At 38.5% G+C, this 22,095-nt stretch overlaps 2 protein-coding genes across 6 annotated transcripts in view; both read left to right on the top strand.

The window, feature by feature from the left end:
- The window catches only part of LOC134310892 (F-actin-uncapping protein LRRC16A-like), a 58,628-nt gene extending 55,830 nt beyond the window's left edge, over nucleotides 1-2,798 (top strand). For 4 of the 5 annotated variants that reach the window (XM_062992624.1, XM_062992622.1, XM_062992621.1 and 1 more), the window contains 2 exons: nucleotides 605-724; nucleotides 1,690-2,798. In XM_062992624.1, the coding sequence (XP_062848694.1) occupies nucleotides 605-724; nucleotides 1,690-1,835 (266 nt within the window). In that variant the 3' untranslated portion in view covers nucleotides 1,836-2,798. The remainder of the gene's footprint in view (nucleotides 1-604; nucleotides 725-1,689) is intronic. The other variant, XM_062992625.1, reaches the window with a different exon arrangement.
- Nucleotides 2,799-8,977: 6,179 nt separating this feature from the next.
- scgn (secretagogin, EF-hand calcium binding protein) lies at nucleotides 8,978-21,688 on the top strand. Its single transcript, XM_062991814.1, has 11 exons — nucleotides 8,978-9,047; nucleotides 9,749-9,819; nucleotides 12,943-13,035; nucleotides 15,110-15,199; nucleotides 15,335-15,391; nucleotides 15,790-15,867; nucleotides 17,625-17,680; nucleotides 18,787-18,832; nucleotides 19,172-19,231; nucleotides 20,320-20,388; nucleotides 21,554-21,688. The coding sequence occupies exons 1-11, from the start codon at nucleotides 8,978-8,980 to the stop codon at nucleotides 21,680-21,682; spliced, it is 819 nt and encodes a 272-aa protein (XP_062847884.1). The 3' UTR covers nucleotides 21,683-21,688.
- The last annotated feature ends 407 nt before the right edge of the window (nucleotides 21,689-22,095 follow it).

Here is a 22,095-nt window from a genome sequence, read left to right as displayed (position 1 = left end):
CCAGGACCTTCTTGCTGTGAGGCGACATTTGATTTGTTGTCCCTCTATGCCATGATATTGAATATTTAACATTGAAGTTTACCTTGTTTGCATTAAAGGAATGGACAGCCATTGATGTTGTGTCTTTAAAATTAGACAGGAAAGATGTAAACACATCCAGGAGACTAGTATAGTTATAAATTGTTTTAATAATTAGAATTTAATTGCATTCTGCAGCTGTTTCGACAATATTGGTAATACTAGGAACAATAATCATAAGAATCAGTTCACCAGTAATCTTTTTCATATTGTTTGCTTACATGTTTGTTGGTGTGAGTTTGTTTTATTTTCTAATTCTTCATCATCATCTGGTTTCGTGCTAAGCATCATCAGCACCTCATTTAATAAACATCCCTTAAATGTAATATTGACCTTTTTTCTTAAAATGTTACATTTATCAATTTGACCTTTGCTGGATCAGTAGCTCATATAAGAAGACTTGGCATCTGAGGAAAGTCATTATAATGGCCAAATTCTTTCAATTTCCAGGTCAGAGCAAAGTGACCATTATATTAACCATTTCTTTAGTGTTAAGAGCTAAGCAATGCACCACTCCTCTCTGCAGTGGACGGAGCTAGAGACGTTAGTGTATTTAAACATGAGTCTGAGCTGGAGAAATCAGCAGTGCAGCTCTCAGAGGAGCAGGAGGGCAGGCGAGAACGCAGGACTTCCCTCTCCCAGTCTGGTCAGACCTCACACCTTTCACATTTCACATCGCAAGATGCACCAATCCTGTTCTATCATGATACCAATATCTGAGCCTCAAGTATCAGCCAGTAACCAATACTGATGTAAAACTGATGTGCCAATGTCAGTGATTCTTATTTGGCAGCGGGTCAAACCTGATTTAGAAGTAATCTGGAGTTTAAGGACAGGATCGTCCTGGTACCCTGCTAAAAAGTCCAGATCAAAGCATTTGTTGTGAGCATCTGGTGTTTCTGATGCTAAGTACTGATTTAGTGCTGGTTAAACATAGACAGTGTTGGTTTTGCTTTCAAAAAACAGCAAATGCAAGTCAATGATGTAATGAGTAATGTTGTTTCTGTTGTTCTGTTTTGTTTTGTTTTTAAGCCAAAACCATCACTGCCCGGCTAAAACCAACAATATGTCTGTATTCATTTTGCAGCAGAAACAAGTTTAGACACAGAACCATATAATAGATAATTTTCCAATTTTTTACCAGGGTGCTCAATATTGGGTTAGTGCATCTCTATGTACATCTCATTCCATCAGTTTTCAGTTTTATTTCATCATGTTCGACCATAGTGAAGCTAGATTCACTCAGTCATCCATTGATGAATCTTGAATTTCTGTCTTCAATTAGGATGTTACTTTTTACATCCTTAAATAATCATTAAAGTAAAATGTTTTGGTAAGGTGTTGGTTTGGGCCACCAAAGCAGCTTTAATGGAACCTAACAGTGTTACTGTGGCCATTCTGCTGATCCAACAGGACAAGCTAATCAGCTAATGGTTGAAAAATATGATATATCAGTGCTGTTGGTGCAGAAAACCTGCTTGTATATAAAATTATTAACAAAAATTATGTATTAATTGTAATCAAAAAGAAAAATAGCATCTATTAGTCTTAGGAGGTTTTTAAAGTCACATTTTTATTGTCTTTTTTTCTAATGTATTCTCTTTTCTACAGCAAAAACATCCTCCAGCCTGAAAAGGCAGAGCTTGGACGAGAACGGGTCAAAAGCCAAATCTGCTGAGAGGGACAAAGACTCGATTCAGAGCAGCAAATCAGCAGATTCTGGAGAAGAAGCAGATAAAGAATTTATTTTTGTATAAAGCATGAGTGAGAGAATGAGGACGAGACCGATTCACTCTGTGTGTTCTTTCAATGTTTCAGAAACTCACGACTGTTAATAAGAACGATGCATTCCAACCAAATTCACCATGTACAGACAACTGTGTAATGAAGTGTGTGTCTGTTACTAAATGTGCATCTGATTCTTCTGTAGCATCCAGTTCGGGGTCCATTCCTAAGTGATCATGACAAAGAATCAAATATTTGTCCTGATGGTTCACTTCACGAAAATGACAGGTTTCTGGAGGTCAAGGCATAAAGTCAAAGCTAAAACATTACATGCATAAATAAAAGCATTTGTTAGAATTTGTTTTGGTAAGATGTGTCCATCTTGCTGTTGTAGCAATGTTGTTATGAACGTTGCTCAGTATTAGTTACCAGTTAGTATTTCCAGCCACACAAGATCAATTTCATGCTCGTTATTGTGTTATGTTTCATAAAGTATCAGGACGTGATGTATTCTGGCTGTATTCTGAGCATTGTAGCAAGGGAGCACTGTAATGGCTGTACATCTTGTATGCTTAGCATGAGTGTGTTTATCTCCAGTCTGTCATGGCAGAGCAGCTCAGTGAAAATTCAGTGCAAATCTATCAATACAAACCTACGTGTGACATGTCAGCTCTACAAACAACGAGGAATGACTAAGAAATTGTCAAACGACAGTGGAAAAAGCCTTAGGACTGATCTGTTGGCAAGTCAATTACAGCTGTGAGTGCTGATGTTTCTAACCTCCAGTAAAGTAAAATGTATTAGGTTTACAAAACAGGACACATGGCCACACTGCATTGGTCTCAGGTAAATATAAGAGTGTGTGCAAAATTGCACAGTTGCCCAGTAATCAAAAAGGATTACTAGGATGTTCTTACACTATATGGCGAAAGTATTTGGACACCTTACCATGAGCTTATTGGACATTACACTTAAAAAAAACAAATGGTATTAAAATAGAGTGACCTCATTGTAATCTCTTCTAAGAAGGCTTTTCCTTAGACTTTAAAGTTTGTCTGTGGAAAGTTGTGCCCATTTAGTCAAAAAACGCATTTGCATGGCTGGGTACTGATGTTGGTCAAGAAAGCCTCAGTTGATGTTCCAGTTAATTCCAAACTGGATTCCACTGGAGTCTCTTCAACCCAAGCTTTTCTTCATGTCTTTATAGAGCTTGCTTTGTGCACAGAGGTACAGTTATGATGGAACAGGTAAGGGCATTCCTTAAACTGTTGTTTCAAAGTTGGAAGCATATCATGTTCTTTATATAATTGATTTATTACCTGTTAGCAATTGTTGTGGCTGAAACACATGAATTTAAAAATTAGAAGGGGTGTCTTAATACTATTGTCTTTTATAGTGTACTTCTTGGTTTTGCTCCTTTAAGCCACTGTAGCATTTACAGTAGTTGGGCTTCCATGACTAGCCATGACCCAGCCGCTTGTTTGCTGGACACCTAAAGAATGTCCAACTCTTCTAATAAACAATAAAAGCTTCAGACTTTTTGACATCCACAACCTGAAGGCTGTAGTGGAGTGCACACCGAAGGACTTTGGGTTTGGAACAACCTTAATGTAGGTGTTCTCACTTCAAATTTGGCCTGATTACTTTGGAATGGACCTCATCCTGTCTCTTACTGGTACAGGAAGTGACTCGCTGTATGACGTGTCTTGCTTTAATCTAATTTCCTAACTTGCATACTAATTAGGGCTAACACACTGTTATAGCACTGATATAGCAAAATCGTTGCTTCCACAGCTATCAGGGTGTTTCCACACTGTGCCCAACCCTCGTTTACGTGCAAACACTGGGGGCGCTTCACTCCGCCCTTGTGCCTTAGTGCTCCACTCTACTGTACTGTGATCAGTCGAAGCAGGACACCGACGGCGTCTTCCATCCTCTCTGCATGTCTGATTCTTATTGAAACTTGTGAATATTGACAACACTTGTTTAATGTGTGTGTGTGTGCGTGTGTGTGTCAGAACTTTCGATTTTCGCTTTTTTTGGGTTTCCAGTCTGCGAACACAAAGAACAGATCAGATTCCATGTGAGATGGGACTTCACATGCCTTTGTTTTGCTTCTGTGTTGTTGTGAATCCACCTTTCTCAGTCCTTGTGATCATGCGTTCTTGAACATCTGTACTGATCTTGGATCTGATTCCCTTCCTGTTAATGTTGACATAAGATCAAATCTGTCTTCCTATGGGTTTCTTGAATCAGATTCTTCCAGCTGTAAGATTTAATATCATACTTTTCCATTATATGTTGATCAGCAATCATACTTTTTCTTTATTTGTCCGATTTAAGATCAGCCTTCTTCTCCTATGCTCATCATTGATCAGTATTTTTCTAGGTTCATGATAATTTTTTGTTATTTTTCTTAATCTGATCATAGCCAGTTTGCCTATCTTTGCCAACTCCTGGGTGTCTGCACCATCCTCACACAGGCTAAAGAGGGTTGAAATGATCACCTGCCCCCTCTGACGCATGCATTTGGGTCACAATTGCCCAGCAACCCTTTTTCGACCCTCCCACCCTCAGACACAGCCAATTCTGCATGTTGGACGCCCTGGCCAGATCGATTGGGATCACCACCTGGGATATAGTCAGACTCATATATTTATGGCAACTTGGGATCAGACTCTACCTCAAATCACCTAAAATCAGATCAGATCTGATTCCTTTGTGTTTGGATCTTTTATGTTTTTCCACTGTCTGAATGAAGAGATCCTGGATCAGTATTGAAGTTCTTTATGAACACACGTCCGTCTCTTTTGCTCTCCTGTGTTTTTCTTTCTGTGGGTTTTGATATGAACAGCTTCTTTTACTCTTAAAATCTATTTTTTTCCCATTTGCATGTGAAGTCTATGTGTGTATACAAGATGTGATCAGTGTTTATACACTCCACATATACTATAGTGTCCAAAAGCCTTAGTCTACTAGCAAGTCCACTATTGATTAAACTAGTTCAAAATGTATTTTATTAAAATAATATTAATGATAAAATAATAATAAGGACAATGTATTTCTTAATCTGTAACTTAAATTCTTCTTTAATTTTGTACTGAAGCTCAGTTACTGAAGTGAAAAAATACACTATATGGTAAAAACCATAAGCTTGTTGGACATCCCATTTCAAAAACAAATTGTATTAAAAAAAGTGACCTCTGTGTGATCTTCTCAGCTATAACAACAACTACTCTATTAAGAAGGCTTACACAATACTTTTAAAGTATGTCTGTGGGAATTTGTGCCCATTCCATCAACACAGCATTTGTATGGCTGGGCAGGGACGTTGGTCAGCAAAGCCTCAATTAATGTTCCAGTTAATTCCAAAGCTGTTCATTGGGGTTGAGGTCAGGGCATATATTTATAGACATGAATTGATGCTGGAACAGGAAAGGGCTTTTCCTAAACTGTTGCTGTAAAGTTGGAAGCATATAATTTCCTTTATATAATTGACCTATTACACCTGTAACACCCTTGCTCTTTCTGAGATACTTCAACCCAGTCAGACGGTCATAATGATTAACATCATAATAAACTATGAGGAACTACCATCAGCCCAGGATTTAATATGTTTACATATTTACAGTGGTAGTTTAGTACTAGACTTGTGATCAGAAGGTTGCTGGCTCAAGCCTAATCATAAGCAAGGCCCTTTCTTTTAAATTCTAATCAAAACTAAAGGGAATGCATAGGTGATGGTTTTGGGTGAGATAGACTGTAATCATTTGCTAGGTACAGTACATTAGCTTCATTGATTAGCATCCATTAACAGTAGTTCATGGTACTCCTATTTTTGAGAGTGGAGGGTTTAAAAGTACAAGTACTCAAATGAACCTTTTTGTCACTTGACTGGTACCATCTAGCGTGCTTACACTGTATGACCAAAAGTATGTGAATACTCTTAGTCATATAGTATACTTTTAGCTTGTGTATTATACATGAAATGTACATTATTGTTTTTTAAAGCTAATTTAAGAAACGTAATGCACTGTTGTACCTTTAAACTGTTGTACCTTTAAATGACTCCTATATATTTTTTTTTATGTATCCTCGAGGGTACTACTACCTTCAACAAACGAAGGATTTTTCAGTACTTTGTTTTTGAGAGTGTATTTAATGTCCAGGATTAAAAATGATTAATATTTACTAATATATGGATGTGTAAGCAGATGAGACTATAAGGTACCAAGCACACTGTTCTTTGAGAAAGATGTATAGTTCTTTAATTTATTATAATGAATATATGGTGGTTGGCGTTTTTGTTCTTTTAAATTATTTAATCCAGTACAAGCAGCTCTTAGGTTGTTTTTGTTGTTTTCTTGCTTAGGATGTACATTTTGTTTATCACTGCAGACAATTTCTATTAATGTTATTGCACACTGCTTAGCACAATGATTTCATGTAATTTTTGTTTTGTTTTTTGCTCTTCGTCATGGATGGAAGTCAGTCTGGTAGAACGAGTGTGAAGATCAGATCAGTGTTAATGTAAAAATAAATGATTGTGTTATTTTTCAGTCTTTTTAGAATGCATGCTTTCTGATTTGTTTGTCGTGTTTTCATAATCACAGTGTTTTGATCTAATTGAATCCTAACATTTCATACTCGTACACTGTGTAGTCTGTGGACGTTTCCAATTTTTGGACGCCTTTCTACCAATCTGATTAAACTGATTTTACACATTAAAGATGTCTGGTGTGTGTGTTTTTTTTTTTGTTTTTTTTTTAATGATGGATCTTTATGAGGGAATTTGGTCTTTTTATGCCTCTCCTTGATTGGTTAAATAAGATTCTAGGTGTACAATGCATTTATTCATGCATTCATTCATTCAATCGGCATTGGTAACTTTTTATCATCAGGGTCACTGTGGGTCAGGTGCCACTTGAGAACATTGCAGGAATACACCCTGAATAAAGGCATCAAATTCTCCCAAGATAAACCATCATTCAGTCTTAAATCCCAGTGCAACCAAAACCAGGATAAAGTAGTGAATGGATGAATTAATCAATTATTTTTTATTTACTGTTTTTATTTGATACCAGTTATTAATTACTGAAACTAATTAAGACATCAAACTGTAATTGTACCTAATTTCCGCTAGATGGTGCTGTAGTAACAGTTAAAGAGGAGACATGAAAACACGTAGCGCAAAATAATTAGTGTCACTGTTTCTGAGTTAATTGATTAATTTATACATTATTTTATCTTTAATCAAAGAGGGAAAAGTCGAGAAAAAGACGAGTATGTGAAAAAGTCATTTTAATGTTCTTAACAACAAACCCTTGGTGAAGAAAATTAGCAAGAAACAAAAGCTGCACGCCTGCTACCGGCGCCATTATTTACTTCTTGCTGCAGTGAACTGTTAGAGGGTAAGATGAGCTGGAAACAGGAAAACTTCACTTAAATAGTCTTTTGTACACAAAGATAAATTACAGGGGTTCCCAAGATTCCCAAAAATCGTCTGGCTTGTTTTTTTTCTATTCAAACATCAATGCAATTTTGAGTTTGGCCCATTTTTTTGCACTCCCTACACTTAATAGCCAGGTGTGGGGTTAAACCTATGTTACTGGAGTTGTGTGACACCAACACTACCAGTTATGTCACTGTGCTTACACAGTTTAGTTAACTTGCCAATGATTATATAATAAAATTAGTAGGGTTTAAACCTCACCCCCAGTTACTGTCTGGGAGTAAGAAAGCATGTTCTCCCCATGTCCCTATAGTACTTTTGTTTTCTTCAAACATGCCAGTAGGTTAACTTGCTGCTCAGTATTTCTTATGCTCTGAGTAAATGTATAAGTGAGACTGGATTGAACTGAACTTGCATCCAGAATCCATCTGTCTGGTACCTAGTGATTTTTTGGTAATGCTGACCCCACTGTTACCCTGCCCAGGTTGTAGCAATAAGTAAAAATAATAAATTGTTGGTAATAGTAGTATTAGTACTAAAAAAGCATGGTTGCGCAGCAGATAGAGTGGATGGCTCAAATCTCACCTCTGATCACTGTGTGTAGATAGTTTGGGATGTTCAGGTGGGTTTTCCTTGAGTACTTTGCTTTTTCTCCCACCTACACACCATTAGGTGGATTGGCTGCTGTGAATTACCTCTGTGTGTAAGTAAGCAAGTAATAACTTCGAATGGACTGGCACACTGTAAAGGATGTATTCTGTTAATGATTCCATTGTTTCCTAGTAGACTCTGGACCCATTTCCACCCTGACCATATACAAAATCCATAAACTGTATCTTTCATTAATTCATTTATCTTCAGTTAGTAATTACATTGCCCTGACCAGGGTCCCACTGCAGTATCCTACATTCACACATTTAGTCACTCTCTTACTCTCACTGACGGCTGAGTGGCCAATCCACCTTGTGTCTGTTTTGAGGAGTTAGAGGTACCTGGAGGAAAACCACATGGACACTGAAAGAACATGCTAAACTCCTTACAGGTAGTAATCATGCACTAAAATTAACCCCAGGTCCCATTTGTAGTATTTGTAGTTCCCCAGGCTGTCAGATGGAGTCCAATGGTGGTGTGATTTAAACCCCCCACCAGCCATTATATATCTTATGACTGTATGTGGCTACAATACCTGAACCAAATAGCTTCCAGATGCAGTTTGGAACTCAGTAGTGAATGTTGATTTTAAGATGATATGATTTATGTGTTCTACATTTCAAGCTTGAGCTGTAACAATAACAGCATCTACAGTTGAGCAAAGCATCTCAAGTAGAGCAGAACTTCCATCAGAGAAATCTTTCTTGATCCCCAGTATGGAAATGAATTAAATTGGCTGTAAGTAAATGGTACTCTGGGTTGACTTGTTGCTCTATTCCACCAGGATGAATTGGTTAGTATGGTGTTAGTGGCTAAAAGGAAAATAAATAAATGAATAAATTATTAATGAAGCAGTTTTGCCTAAACAAGAACACACCAATCAGAGCCAGAGAGGGAAAAAGTGAGAGAGGTGGAGTTGTGGGTGAGGTTGAGCAGTCTCTCTTCCGTCACTTCACTTCAGGACCACAGAGCTTCTCGCTTGACTGGTGCAACACATTGCTTTATTATTTCCTCTCTACATTTGATTATTTTCTCATTGTAAAGAGAATTTTCTCATCCCAGTTCGAAGCCATGGACCTTTCTCTGGACAAGTTGGATGCTGCTGGATTTCTGCAGATTTGGCAACACTTTGATGCAGATGGTAAGAGAAGGTCAATCTATACAAATGATCTATGTGTTACACACATGCAGAAGCTCTTGATTGCACTGCTAAAGGCAACAAACTGAAAAGCTACTTTTAAAAGTCTTTTTCTAGAGGAACATTCATGCTTGGTTATATGTTTTAATATTTTAAAATCCTTATCTTTAGCAGAGCTTTAAAAATTACATTTATTTCTCAAAACATTTATAAACTACGAAAGATCTCTAACACAACCCCCAAAATATATGTACTGGCATCAATTAGAAGGTCTATGACTTATTACAAAAGTATGTGGACACTTTACCAACATGTTGGACATTTTATTCTCTGCCTCAAATATGGGTATTGACACAGAGTCCCTAGACCAACCATACCACACATCATTCATCTGGTAATGCTTTTCACAAGATTTTGGAGTGTGTTTGTGGAAATTTGTGCTTGCCTCTGACATTCCTAACACTGATGTTCATAATTTCATTTCTATGATTTGTTACAGACCACCTAATAATAAATTATATGTAATTAATTATCACTTGTTTATATACACCTGTTATAGGTCATGGGTGTGGCTGGAAAACATGAACTCAGTAATAAAGAGTGGTGTCCACATACATAGTGCACTGTTTGTGATGGTTTTAAATCTTTCTTATGATAAATAAAAAGCTAAATGTGACATTTCCCTTGTAAATATTGTCCTGCAGATAATGGTTATATTGAAGGAAAGGAGCTGGACGCCTTTTTTCGACACATGCTGACCAAACTGAGACCACAGGTTTGTAACTCATTGCAAATAATATAGATCACCCATAATGACAAAGTGAAGGAGGTATTTGTAATTAATAAATAAGGACTAAATTAACAAAATATTCAGATTCTTTATTCAAACCTTTGTAGAAGTCTTTGGCAGCAGTTACAGCTGCAAGTGTTCTTGGATACATATATTCAAGCTTTGCACACACTGGATCTTATTCTTCATCACAGATCCTCTCAAGTTCCATTAGATTGGACAGTAAAGGGTCTGGCTGCCATTTTCAGCTCTTTTCAAAGATGTTTTGGAGCTCTTTTAAAGTGACTGTTGGGTTTCATATTATCTCACCATTAAGGCTCTTCTTGCCTGGATGTCCAATTAGGCCTCTAGACTCCAAAAAGGTTCAAGGTTGTGCCAAGCTTCTTCTATTTAAAATTATTGAGGCCATTGTGCATGTTTATCTAGCACAGTTTTGCTGCATCAACTATTACATCAGCTTTTCTTGCTCAGTATCAGCTCAACCTGCGTCTTCACAGGAACTTAGCCTTCTTCAGGAAATTGAGGTTAGATGTGTTGACACTTTATGTCTGCCCCTTGTGCACTGGCACAACTGCAACACTAATGTGAAGTTACACTACAATAAAAATATATAAAGTTTTTCTTTATTTATTGTTCAAATACCGTTCGAATTCCAATTTTATTTGAGACTGGAAAAATAAAATATAACCTATTAAAGTGACCAATTTTAGTTTTATTGTTGCCTTTCAATAGTAATTAAATTGCTAGTTTATTAGTTTTAATACTTATTTATAATCTTTTAGTTTATAACTGCTGTTCTAGAACAGCAGGACTAACAGTGTTACTGTACTGAGAGGGCTATGTACAGTGTATCACAAAAGTGAGTACACCCCTCACATTTCTGCAGATATTTAAGTATATCTTTTCATGGGACAACACTGACAAAATGACACTTTGACACAATGAAAAGTAGTCTGTGTGCAGCTTATATAACAGTGTAAATTTATTCTTCCCTCAAAATAACTCAATATACAGCCATTAATGTCTAAACCACCGGCAACAAAAGTGAGTACACCCCTTAGTGAAAGTTCCTGAAGTGTCAATATTTTGTGTGGCCACCATTATTTCCCAGAACTGCCTTAACTCTCCTGGGCATGGAGTTTACCAGAGCTTCATAGGTTGCCACTGGAATGCTTTTCCACTCCTCCATGACGACATCACGGAGCTGGCGGATATTCGAGACTTTGCGCTCCTCCACCTTCCGCTTGAGGATGCCCCAAAGATGTTCTATTGGGTTTAGGTCTGGAGACATGCTTGGCCAGTCTATCACCTTTACCCTCAGCCTCTTCAATAAAGCAGTGGTCGTCTTAGAGGTGTGTTTGGGGTCATTATCATGCTGGAACACTGCCCTGCGACCCAGTTTCCGGAGGGAGGGGATCATGCTCTGCTTCAGTATTTCACAGTACATATTGGAGTTCATGTGTCCCTCAATGAAATGTAACTCCCCAACACCTGCTGCACTCATGCAGCCCCAGACCATGGCATTCCCACCACCATGCTTGACTGTAGGCATGACACACTTATCTTTGTACTCCTCACCTGATTGCCGCCACACATGCTTGAGACCATCTGAACCAAACAAATTAATCTTGGTCTCATCAGACCATAGGACATGGTTCCAGTAATCCATGTCCTTTGTTGACATGTCTTCAGCAAACTGTTTGCGGGCTTTCTTGTGTAGAGACTTCAGAAGAGGCTTCCTTCTGGGGTGACAGCCATGCAGACCAATTTGATTTAGTGTGCGGCGTATGGTCTGAGCACTGACAGGCTGACCCCCCACCTTTTCAATCTCTGCAGCAATGCTGACAGCACTCCTGCGCCTATCTTTCAAAGACAGCAGTTGGATGTGACGCTGAGCACGTGCACTCAGCTTCTTTGGACGACCAACGCGAGGTCTGTTCTGAGTGGACCCTGCTCTTTTAAAACGCTGGATGATCTTGGCCACTGTGCTGCAGCTCAGTTTCAGGGTGTTGGCAATCTTCTTGTAGCCTTGGCCATCTTCATGTAGCGCAACAATTCGTCTTTTAAGATCCTCAGAGAGTTCTTTGCCATGAGGTGCCATGTTGGAACTTTCAGTGACCAGTATGAGAGAGTGTGAGAGCTGTACTACTAAATTGAACACACCTGCTCCCTATGCACACCTGAGACCTAGTAACACTAACAAATCACATGACATTTTGGAGGGAAAATGACAAGCAGTGCTCAATTTGGACATTTAGGGGTGTAGTCTCTTAGGGGTGTACTCACTTTTGTTGCCGGTGGTTTAGACATTAATGGCTGTATATTGAGTTATTTTGAGGGAAGAATAAATTTACACTGTTATATAAGCTGCACACAGACTACTTTTCATTGTGTCAAAGTGTCATTTTGTCAGTGTTGTCCCATGAAAAGATATACTTAAATATCTGCAGAAATGTGAGGGGTGTACTCACTTTTGTGATACACTGTATATATCCCAACCCTAACCCTAAACTGTATATCTCAACCCTAACCCTAAACTGTGTATCTCAATCCTAACCCTAAACTGTATATCTCAACCCCAACCCTAACCCTAAACTGTGTATCTCAACCCTAACCCTAACCTGTATAGCTCAATCCCAAGCCTAACCTGTATATCTCAATCCTAACCCTAAACTGTATATCTCAACCGCAACCCTAACCCTAAACTGTGTATCTCACCCCTAACCCTAAACTGGATATCCCAATCCTAACCCTAAACTGTATATCTCAACCCTAACCATAAACTGTAACTAACTCTAAAAATACATGAAAATGACTGCAAATCAAAACTGTTGTTAGAAGACATTAACAATGAAAGGTCCATCATCCAATATGATTTCTATATAAATACTCATTTTAAATGTAATAGATGCAACAGGCTTCAAAAAAAGTTGGGACACGGGTATGTTTACTGCTGTGCTACCATTATGTCCAACGGTTATTGTTCCCAAGGCATCTGCCTAGTATGCCATTGCTTGTATACAGCTATGAGTTAGTAAGTGTGCATGTGTGGTGGGCAAACAGACAATAATGGGTCATGGTAACAGGATTATTTTCCTGCTTCCCTAGGATAAGATAACAGAGGAGAAAGTGCAGCAGCTGAAGACCAGGTTCATGTCAGCATATGATGTCACAGCTGACGGGCGGCTGCAGATCGAGGAGGTATGACTCAGATTATCTTTAACCATCGTAAAACCAAACGTTGTGATTCTGTACCAGAAAGATGAATCACTAATAATTCTTTCTGAATTATAAGACTCAGACTTCTGGTCTCTGGCAAGCACAAGTCAACAAGTCAGTCTTTTCACAGATGTCTTAATAAGTCCAGCTTATGAAATTACAGTGTCAAAAGTATGTGGACACCTGACAATTAGCCTGTTTCAAAAACTTAATCAGTAATATGATTCATACTTTGCAGCTGTAACAGTCTCCTGTGAAGATTTTCTGCAGGATTTTTAAAGTGGGTCTTGCTAAATTTGTGCTCATTTAGTCAGAAGCATTTGTGATTGTCAGGCTGCAGTGTTAAACAGGAAGATCTGGCTAACAGTTTACATTCCAGTTCAGAATGTTGTTATACTGTATAATAAAGCATTAGGGTTTTTCTCTAACAGAACTGCCAATGTGTGCACTATTACACCCATAAGGACCAAAAAACCCATTATATTTCCAACAATGTGTAAAGACCTTTACTAACTGTTGAATTTGGGGGTTTTATCCACACCCATTGCTAACAGGTGTATAAAATCAATTGTGTACTACCAACCAAAGCAACCTCTTAAAAGACATGATTTGAGAAGCTTGGTGTGCACAAGCTCCAATAAGGCAACCACAAAGGGGAACAGCTTAACATTAATGGTAATGCTTTTGGAATGTTGTGTCCAACAGGTCAGGTGTCCACATACTTCTGGCCATGTAGTGTTAGAAGATCATTAATAAAGACTCTACAGTAGAAACATGAAAGGGCATGTTGTGTTTTCCTGATGAGCCATAGAATTGATCCTAGTCCAATAAAATCCTGCATTTATCTTTCTAACTGAAAAATGGAGCAACATGCACATTAAACATCAGTTTATGTTTTTATAGTTCTTGAGTCAAGTCCATAATCTAATAGGTATTGGATCTGAGGAAAGGTCAAGTGTGGCTGTTCCTGAATAATCTTAATCACAGTTGCCAAGCAATAGCCAGTAAGCCAAAAAGGGTTCTGCCTGGCATTGAATTCAGTAAATAATACATTCATTAGGACAGGACGAGAGTGAGTCATAGAGTGGGACAGTGGTCTGACTAAAAAGCTCAGCGATGGTTGGTAGGTGAAAAACAAAAGGTGATGGAAAATTACCATGGTGTTAAACCAAATATTACCGTACCTGTGATAACGAAGTACTGTAGTCATACACTTAGATAGGTAACACATTTTAAGAAAAAATCTTAATAAATGAACAGAGAAACATTAAGTGCAGATGCTTCCAGACAGCTTGGACTGAATGACACAATTAACAACCTACAATGACCTGTGACTTGAATAAAAATGCAGATCTGGTACAGTTGACCTTGTTTTTGGATCAAAAGAAGCATAGAAGACAGGAGCTCATATCACCAAGAGAATGGTACAGGTCTGAGTGTTTGACTCTTACAGTGAGGGGGCTCCATGGCTTTTATGGTTTGGGGGGTCTCCTTAAAGAATGGAGGCTTGTAAATTAGGCAGATTTGATGACGGACAGCTACAAGATTCTTTTAAGAGATTTGGGACTGAAATGTCAGACACTGCTCTTGGCCACCATCATTAGAACATCAGGTTTAGTGTGGTTCCTTCTAGTACGGCTACAGAGACTTGTAAAATAATTGTCAAGGTCTAGAGTTGTTACGATGGCTTATGGTGGTCCACAAACCTTACTAAGAACATCAAGCTGTTTTTTTCATGTATTTTCTGCATGCGTAGCAGTCCAGCCTTTAATTTATGGGCTGGATTCCTGCCACCCTGCAATCCTTTTAATTGGTAAAATATCCTCTGTCAGAAAAGGAGCACGTATTAGCTAAACGGCTCTGCACTTGGAACATTACAAAGCTTTTTAATCTCCACCAATTCCAGCCAGAAAACCAGAAGGCCACTCAATGAAATGACATTGCTTCAGGACAGGAGCATAAATCAGTTTGAGTCAGACCAACCACTTGGTTTTGCTTCCTGTGTGGCATTATTTTTCTAAATAGTGTCTTTTTTGTATGTATGTTATCGACTTAGCTGGCCAATATGATCCTGGCGGAGGATGAGAACTTCCTGTTGATATTCCGTCGTGAGGCTCCTCTGGACAACAGTGTGGATTTCATGAAGGTGAAACTCTTTGTATCATTGTATCTTTTCTCTTTGTCATCTACCTAACTGCTGTATTTGTTAGTGCTAATGTTAATGCTAGCATGCACTGTAATTGAAGTGTAAAAATAAACTGTTTTTTTTTTTTCTTCACAGATCTGGAGGAAGTACGATGCTGATTGCAGTGGTTATATATCTCCAGCTGAGCTGAAGGTAGCAAAGTAGCTGCGTGTCATCCAACCCATCAGTTCTACTAGATGTATTTATGTGGCAAATACTTTTAGTGAGGTACATAACGGGGGTAGAATCTGATGTTAGCATAAAGCCCTAATCACAACTGCTGTCTGGTCAAGTCATTGGCACAAGTAGTGGGTGCAGGAATACATCCATTGCTGGCTGGTGTAGAAAAGCATCTGGCGACTTTACTAGTCTATGCTAGTCTGTGGCTCTCATCTGCCAGTGTAGTTATGGTGTAAGCGGCAAAAAAAAAGAATCTTTGTAAACATTTAACTTTACTGTTACCCAATTAGCTTTTTTTGTTTCTAAAGTCGGTTTGGCTCATTACATAGTGCTAAATACTTTGTGAGACGTTTCCTTGTCTCTTCTTGCAGAATTTCCTGAAGGACCTCTTTCGACAGCACAAGAAAGACGTGCCCTCCAGCAAGCTGGACGAATACACAGACGCTATGGTACCATAAGTTCTTTTTTGTGTCTATGGTAATTTTTAATCGATGGTCTGATTGTGGTAAGATGAGTATTTAACATTAGATAATATCGCTGCTGCCTCATCTTATTAGAGGATTTTCAAGTGGGTTGTTTACTTTTTTGGTGACCACCAGAAGGCCTAGAAGAATCATCAGTGTTCTTGCATTTTCTCTAAATACACCATATAGCCAAAATTATTGGACATCCTATTTTTATTATAGGTGTTAATATGGAGTTGCCTCCTTTTTGAGACTAAAACAGCCTCCATTCATCTGTCAAAGCTTTTATCAAGAATGTGAAAATTTGTGCCTGTTCAAAGAAGCATTCAAGAGGTCAGGAACTGCTGCTGGCTGAGTCAACCTGGCCTCCAATTGAGGTTGAGGTCAGGGCTGTGTGCAGGCCACCTGAGTTCCTTTACACCAAACTTGTGGGTCCGGGTCCTTTCTGTGTGGAGTTTGCGTGTTCTTTCCGTGTCTGCATAGGTTTACTCCGGGTGCTCCGGTTTCCGGTAAATTGGAGATACAAAAAACTGTCCATGACTGTGTTCAATATAACATTGTAAACTAATGATCCTTGTGTAATGAATAACTACCGTTCCTGTCATTAAAACATTAAAATCCTAATAAACAAACAAACACCAAGGGGGATTTTATACTCTTGCTAGCAACTGGTATGGCTGAAACACCTTAACTCAGTACGCAAGAAGGTTGTCTACATATGTTTCACCCTTTAGTGAATTCTGAAGACTGGCTTTTGTAGATTGGCTTTATCCACTTTATTGACTTTAAAACATTTATATTTGGCACTGACATTTATTACCTAGAATGTATCTAGTGGTTAATCATTTTGACTCACTGCTAGCATGTGAGTTAGAGCAGCTCTTTCTAATTCACTTTAGGAGAATTGGTGAAATGCCAGCCATTTCAGTCATTAAGCTGTCCCAACTGTTTTATCTGTAGGAACCGATCTATAAGAAACAAAGTGGCATGTTAGATTTAAAGTGGACCATTTCCTTGCACAGTCACAGTTATGTTTTGCAGTTATGCAGTTATGCAGTTTTGAGGAATCCCTCCAGCCTTCCCCCCGGCAAGCTTGTTATTGTGCATATAGGCACCCGACCGGCTGATAGCAGAGCTGAGATTTAAATTTGCAAGTTCAAAATTTCAGCACTTGTGGGCTAATGTGTTTTAATGCTGCGTTACTGGAGCGCCAAGGCTCCACTCTTTTTTTACCAGTCTACAGCTGAATTTTGTTCCTATTCAGCCATTTAGATGAATCTGTAATTATTTTTTTAATTAATCTCTTGCTTAATAATACAATTACACCTCAGCTTCAGCTCATGGACAGATTACCTTATATTTTTGGTGTATAATGTATGGTGGAATCTGATGGATGCTCCTCCCAGGAATGAAACGACCAGAGATGGTTGTGTTTTGTGAAATAATGAAGCTCCAGTGGTTGATGACTGGCTGACCCTATTTATTTTTAGAAGATGAATCAGTTAAGAGTTTTGATTGGGTGGCAGAAGATCCCACCTGATCACATCTGTTTTGCAGGAAACTAAATTTATACGTAGATTTCGGCCTCGTGTTACTCCTGTTGTATCAGCTGGAGAGTGTATATTTTATCAGTCTGTCTGAGAAATACTCCTGAGTTGTTTTAATGATTGATGCTGGCACAGTGATGTTTACCAAAGTAAGATTGTACTCTGATGAATGATTGTGTGTTTTTATTTTGTCAGATGAAAATATTTGACAAGAATGAGGATGGCCGCTTGGATCTGAACGATTTAGCAAGGTAACAAATGAATAAAATCGTCCCTCTTGTGCATGTGTGTGAGAGTTGATATTTGGGGTGTTTTGTGGTTTGCTGGCTGAGAATTAGGAGCAGCTTGATGCAAATCCAAAAACAGTGTAGTCTTGTGTTATTCTATGACTACATGACCACCTGTCCAACCACTTACCAGTTACACTTAACAGGTATGACCAAATTACGTGCACGCTCCTCCTCATTACTGAGTTCAGGTTATTTAGCCACACCCATGCCTAAAAATGTATAAAACCCATCACCTTATGCTGTCTGAATGGTCATACAAAAAACAAGCCTGCCATTAATAAGAAGCTGCTATAGAACATATCGCACTTTCCACAGTCAGACAAGCTTTACACCATAAGCTCATAGGCTGTCGCACTAGAAATCTCTACTCCAAAATCTAGTCATTTCCAATTCCCACACAACCCCAGATCACCACACACCCCCTCCGTTAGTGTCTAGTCTGCGACTCCTTCCTATCACCTGCAGATGTTGGGTTCCCACACAGAACCCTATCACAAAGAGGAACACACATACTAGGATGCACGCCACATAGGAAGCTTAAAATTTCTGGTGACTTTACAGCAAGACTTTGCAACAAATGCCGACATACAAGGTGTAAATATGAACACTAATCAAGAGAATAATGACCTTGTAAGAATAATAAGAGTTAAGACAGTGATTATATGGGGCAAACACAGGACTAAGGGTTGAGCTTCATTATTTTCCACTTGTGCCTGTGAAAGAAGTGGCACATAGGCACAGTTAAATGCAAATATTGATACACGCACATTACCATAATGCCAAGGGGAAAAGGTGACACTGTACTTAAAAAAACCTTTTGGTTCTGACATATGGTAAGCTACACTTTTTTCACATGCTGTCTTCACTTAGCTGCACATGTTTTAATGTACTGACACTGATGTGACACTTCAATTTGGATAGGGATTTCCAACAAGCAAATGACCAGGTGTCCACATACTTTTGGCCATAAAATGTATCTGTGAAGTGAACTTATTTTCTTTCTTTTATTTTGTTTTTTTAATGTATTGTATTGCCAATAATTTGATCTATTCATTTTCTTTTTTCAGAATTCTGTCTTTGCAGGAGAACTTCCTGCTGCAGTTCAAGCTAGATGTCAGTATCTCTTTGATCTCCTTGCATTCATGCATCTCAATTAAATCTTCACTTGGATTTTGAAAACTTTTATGATCTGTGAATGAATTAGCTGATAAATAACTGTAGGCGCTCGGGTGGCACAGTGGTCTGATACGCAAACCCACAAACTCAGATCTCAGCTATGCTATTGGCTATGACTAAATACTTGGCAATACTTAAGTATCATAATTATATTTTGTTGGACTAGAATTGACACTTAACTAAGACACAACATTCGATTTTACTAGAACTCAACACTGAAATTGACTAACACTTCATGATCTCACTACAACCTTTGATTCTTCTTCTCTACCTCAGGCAAACACTCTAAAGGAGAGAAAGCAAGACTTTGAAAAAATCTTCAACCATTACGATGTCGTAAGAGTTCACAATTTACATACATACCTTACACTTTTGCTATGCTTTATAAAGCCAAAAGTATGAGGACACCTTTCCTAATTATTAAGTTGCATCATTTTCCAGAGGAGTGACAGCTTTAGGCCACAAGCTCCATATTCTTAAACTGGATTTTGAATGGGATGTCAAACAAGTTCATGTTCAGGTGTCCACATACTTTTGGCCACATATAGTCATAGAATTGTCATGTTCATTTCAGGTGCTTGTCTTGATGGGTCTATTAAATATTATACATGATCATACTTAAAGAAATTGTCATTGTAGGCCCAGGAGAAACAAAGTTTAATTAAATGTTAAATGTTTGAAGGAATTAATGTAAATGTTAGTCTAGAACAAGACGTGGATAGCACTTCAGTATACCCAACATCATGCTAGCTTTGCCTGATCATGCCGTTAAGATTCAGCCATTACTCTTAATAAACCTCCTGCGAAATCTGTCCCATCTCAAAGCTGGACTACCTCAAGTCACTCCTAGCAGGTCATCCGCCATCAGAACAGATTAAAAATCTCCTAAGCGCTGCCATATCACCCCACTGCTGTACTCGCTCCATTGTTTTCCTGTGGCTGCATTCCAAGCCTAATAAAGACTGGCTCTGGTGTACCTTAAAGTGATTTTCCAACCCCATTTGTACATTTTGAGCCACAAGTCTGGCTCATCTACACATAGATCCACCTAAGAACTCAAGGAAAACAAGCATCAAGGCTCTTCTCTGTACCAGCAATCAGGCAGTGGAATACATTTTCCCTGTCTATTTGAATAGGTGCTGTCTTCAGAGGACAACTAAAGATCTTCACCAACTTATCACTAAGTACCTACAGGAAAACAAATGCTGAACTAACTGACGTCTTTTTATAAATAAGAATAAACACTTCTCTTCTCTTAGCTATATTTTCTTCTAGCAGAGTTTAGCAGATCTGTGTTGTCTATATGTACTAGAGTAAGGAAATTATTACTGAGGAAAGCACTCCTGTATGTAGCTTTGGAAAAGTGTGTTTGCTAAATGCTGTGAATGTAATGTGAGTTATAAAAGGTGTGATTGTTATTGCAGAATAAAACAGGTGATCTAGAGGGACCGGAGGTGGACGGATTTGTTAAAGACATGATGGAGCTGGTCAGGGTAAGATGTTTAATCATTAAACCAGTTGGAACACCATTTAGGGCTGTGCATGTGTTTCGAAAAAAGCACACATTGTGCTAATACGGCGTGTGTGTGTGTGAATATTTAACAGTGGTGCAGGTGTTCCAGATATCAACTGCACACCCAACTGCACACTATACACAATTCATTCATTCACTCATTTTTAGTAATTAATTATTCCAGTCACAGCTTTAATTTTTTTATTTTATTGTCATCTTTTACCACCGATTTATCCTGGTCATGGTTGCGACGGGCCCAGCTTTTTTGGAATTACTGGATCACAGTGCAGTAGGACAGGACTACAATCCATTGCAGGCCTTCTCCACCACCTCTTTCAGACATACGCAGTCATGTCTGTATGTAACTGCCTGACCGGCTGATAGCACCACTGGGGATTCAAACCCTAGATCCCAGCAATCGTGAGCAAGCGTTATTTACCACTGTGCCATCGATGCACCCCTTTTTAATTCTTCTGTATTAATTCACTGGTACTAGCAACAGATAGCAACAGAACATTTTTGGTTATGTTAACTAGCTAGCCTACCAGCCTAGGTTGGTTAGTTTGTACTGACTTGTTCTGCTTGTAAAATACCTATTTGGACTAAGTCCAACTGTGTAATATAGCAGGCTAATACACAAGTCCACAACTGCAGAGAGACTGAGATCTTAAATTCGACTTTCACTGGTGCTCAGTAAGAGACAACTGACCATGTCTGAGGGAGGGAAGGTTGAATAGGGTATATCCTGATTGCCACTGCAACAGTGACTCATACTGTCTGGTTGAAGCACGGACATGAGTGATGGAGGAACAAATATTGCTTAGCGTTACTATGGCACTCTGTAAAAAGTTTGCATGCATTGCAAGCTAGCAAAGAAAGTGCAGTGGGTAATTGTAAATGTTCTAGATTAGGAGAAAACACGGAAAAATACAAGGTCTCTGCCATTCACTTTCTTTCTAGCTCCAAAATACACTTAGGGACAAAATAGTACCCCCTGAGATTGGACATGTTCTGACCCAAAACTTTTGCCTCCTTCTCTTTCCTTCCCTTTGTTTGCATTTAAATTGGTCATTAGAACACTTAATACAAAACTGTTGATTTATTTTACTCTGTATAATTGACTTTAACACTTGTCTCTTTAATAGCCGAGTATTACGGGGCCAGAGCTGGATCAGTTGCGAGCCGTGTTGCTGCGCCACTGTGACGTCAACAAAGATGGAAAGATCCAAAAGAACGAGCTGGCTCTCTGTCTAGGAGTGAAGCTCAAACAGTAATCTGTTTACTCACACAGACTAAATCTATGTATGTAAAAGTACATATTTTAGATTTATGTGATTATATCCTTGCAAGCATGAGATTTATGATGTGCTTACAATGTATTTATAAAATATTTAAATTCTGCCATGGGCATGTGCTGATTAAATGATTCATAAATACTCATATCAAAAAGTAATGACCAAGGCAATGACAGCTCTGAAAGCAAAAAAGTTTGGCCTAGTTATTTGGATAGGATCCGGCTCTGTGTCTAAATGGATCTAGATTTTAGATTATGAAAAATACTCTTGCAAATTTCTTGCAACACACTAAGGTAGAAAACAATTGTTCAGTATTTATAAATAATATCATCTTTAATATTAATAACAAGTGGCAAAATTGTGTAGCTGGAGGGTTGGGTTCTGTACAGAAA

This window comes from Trichomycterus rosablanca, chromosome 3 (assembly GCF_030014385.1).
Source record: "Trichomycterus rosablanca isolate fTriRos1 chromosome 3, fTriRos1.hap1, whole genome shotgun sequence".
Lineage (NCBI taxonomy): Eukaryota > Metazoa > Chordata > Actinopteri > Siluriformes > Trichomycteridae > Trichomycterus > Trichomycterus rosablanca.
The sequence above is the reverse complement of the archived record's forward strand: the minus strand, read 5'-3'. Positions and strand labels throughout refer to the sequence as shown.

What these genes read in the sequence shown, in the direction of transcription:
- scgn (XM_062991814.1), top strand. Translation starts at nt 8,978, where the DNA reads ATGGACCTTTCTCTGGACAAGTTGGATGCTGCTGGATTTCTGCAGATT. An exon ending in GCAACACTTTGATGCAGATG is followed by an intron (nt 9,048 to 9,748) that starts GTAAGAGAAGGT and finishes ATTGTCCTGCAG; the next exon opens with ATAATGGTTATATTGAAGGA. An exon ending in ACAGTGTGGATTTCATGAAG is followed by an intron (nt 15,200 to 15,334) that starts GTGAAACTCTTT and finishes TTTTCTTCACAG; the next exon opens with ATCTGGAGGAAGTACGATGC.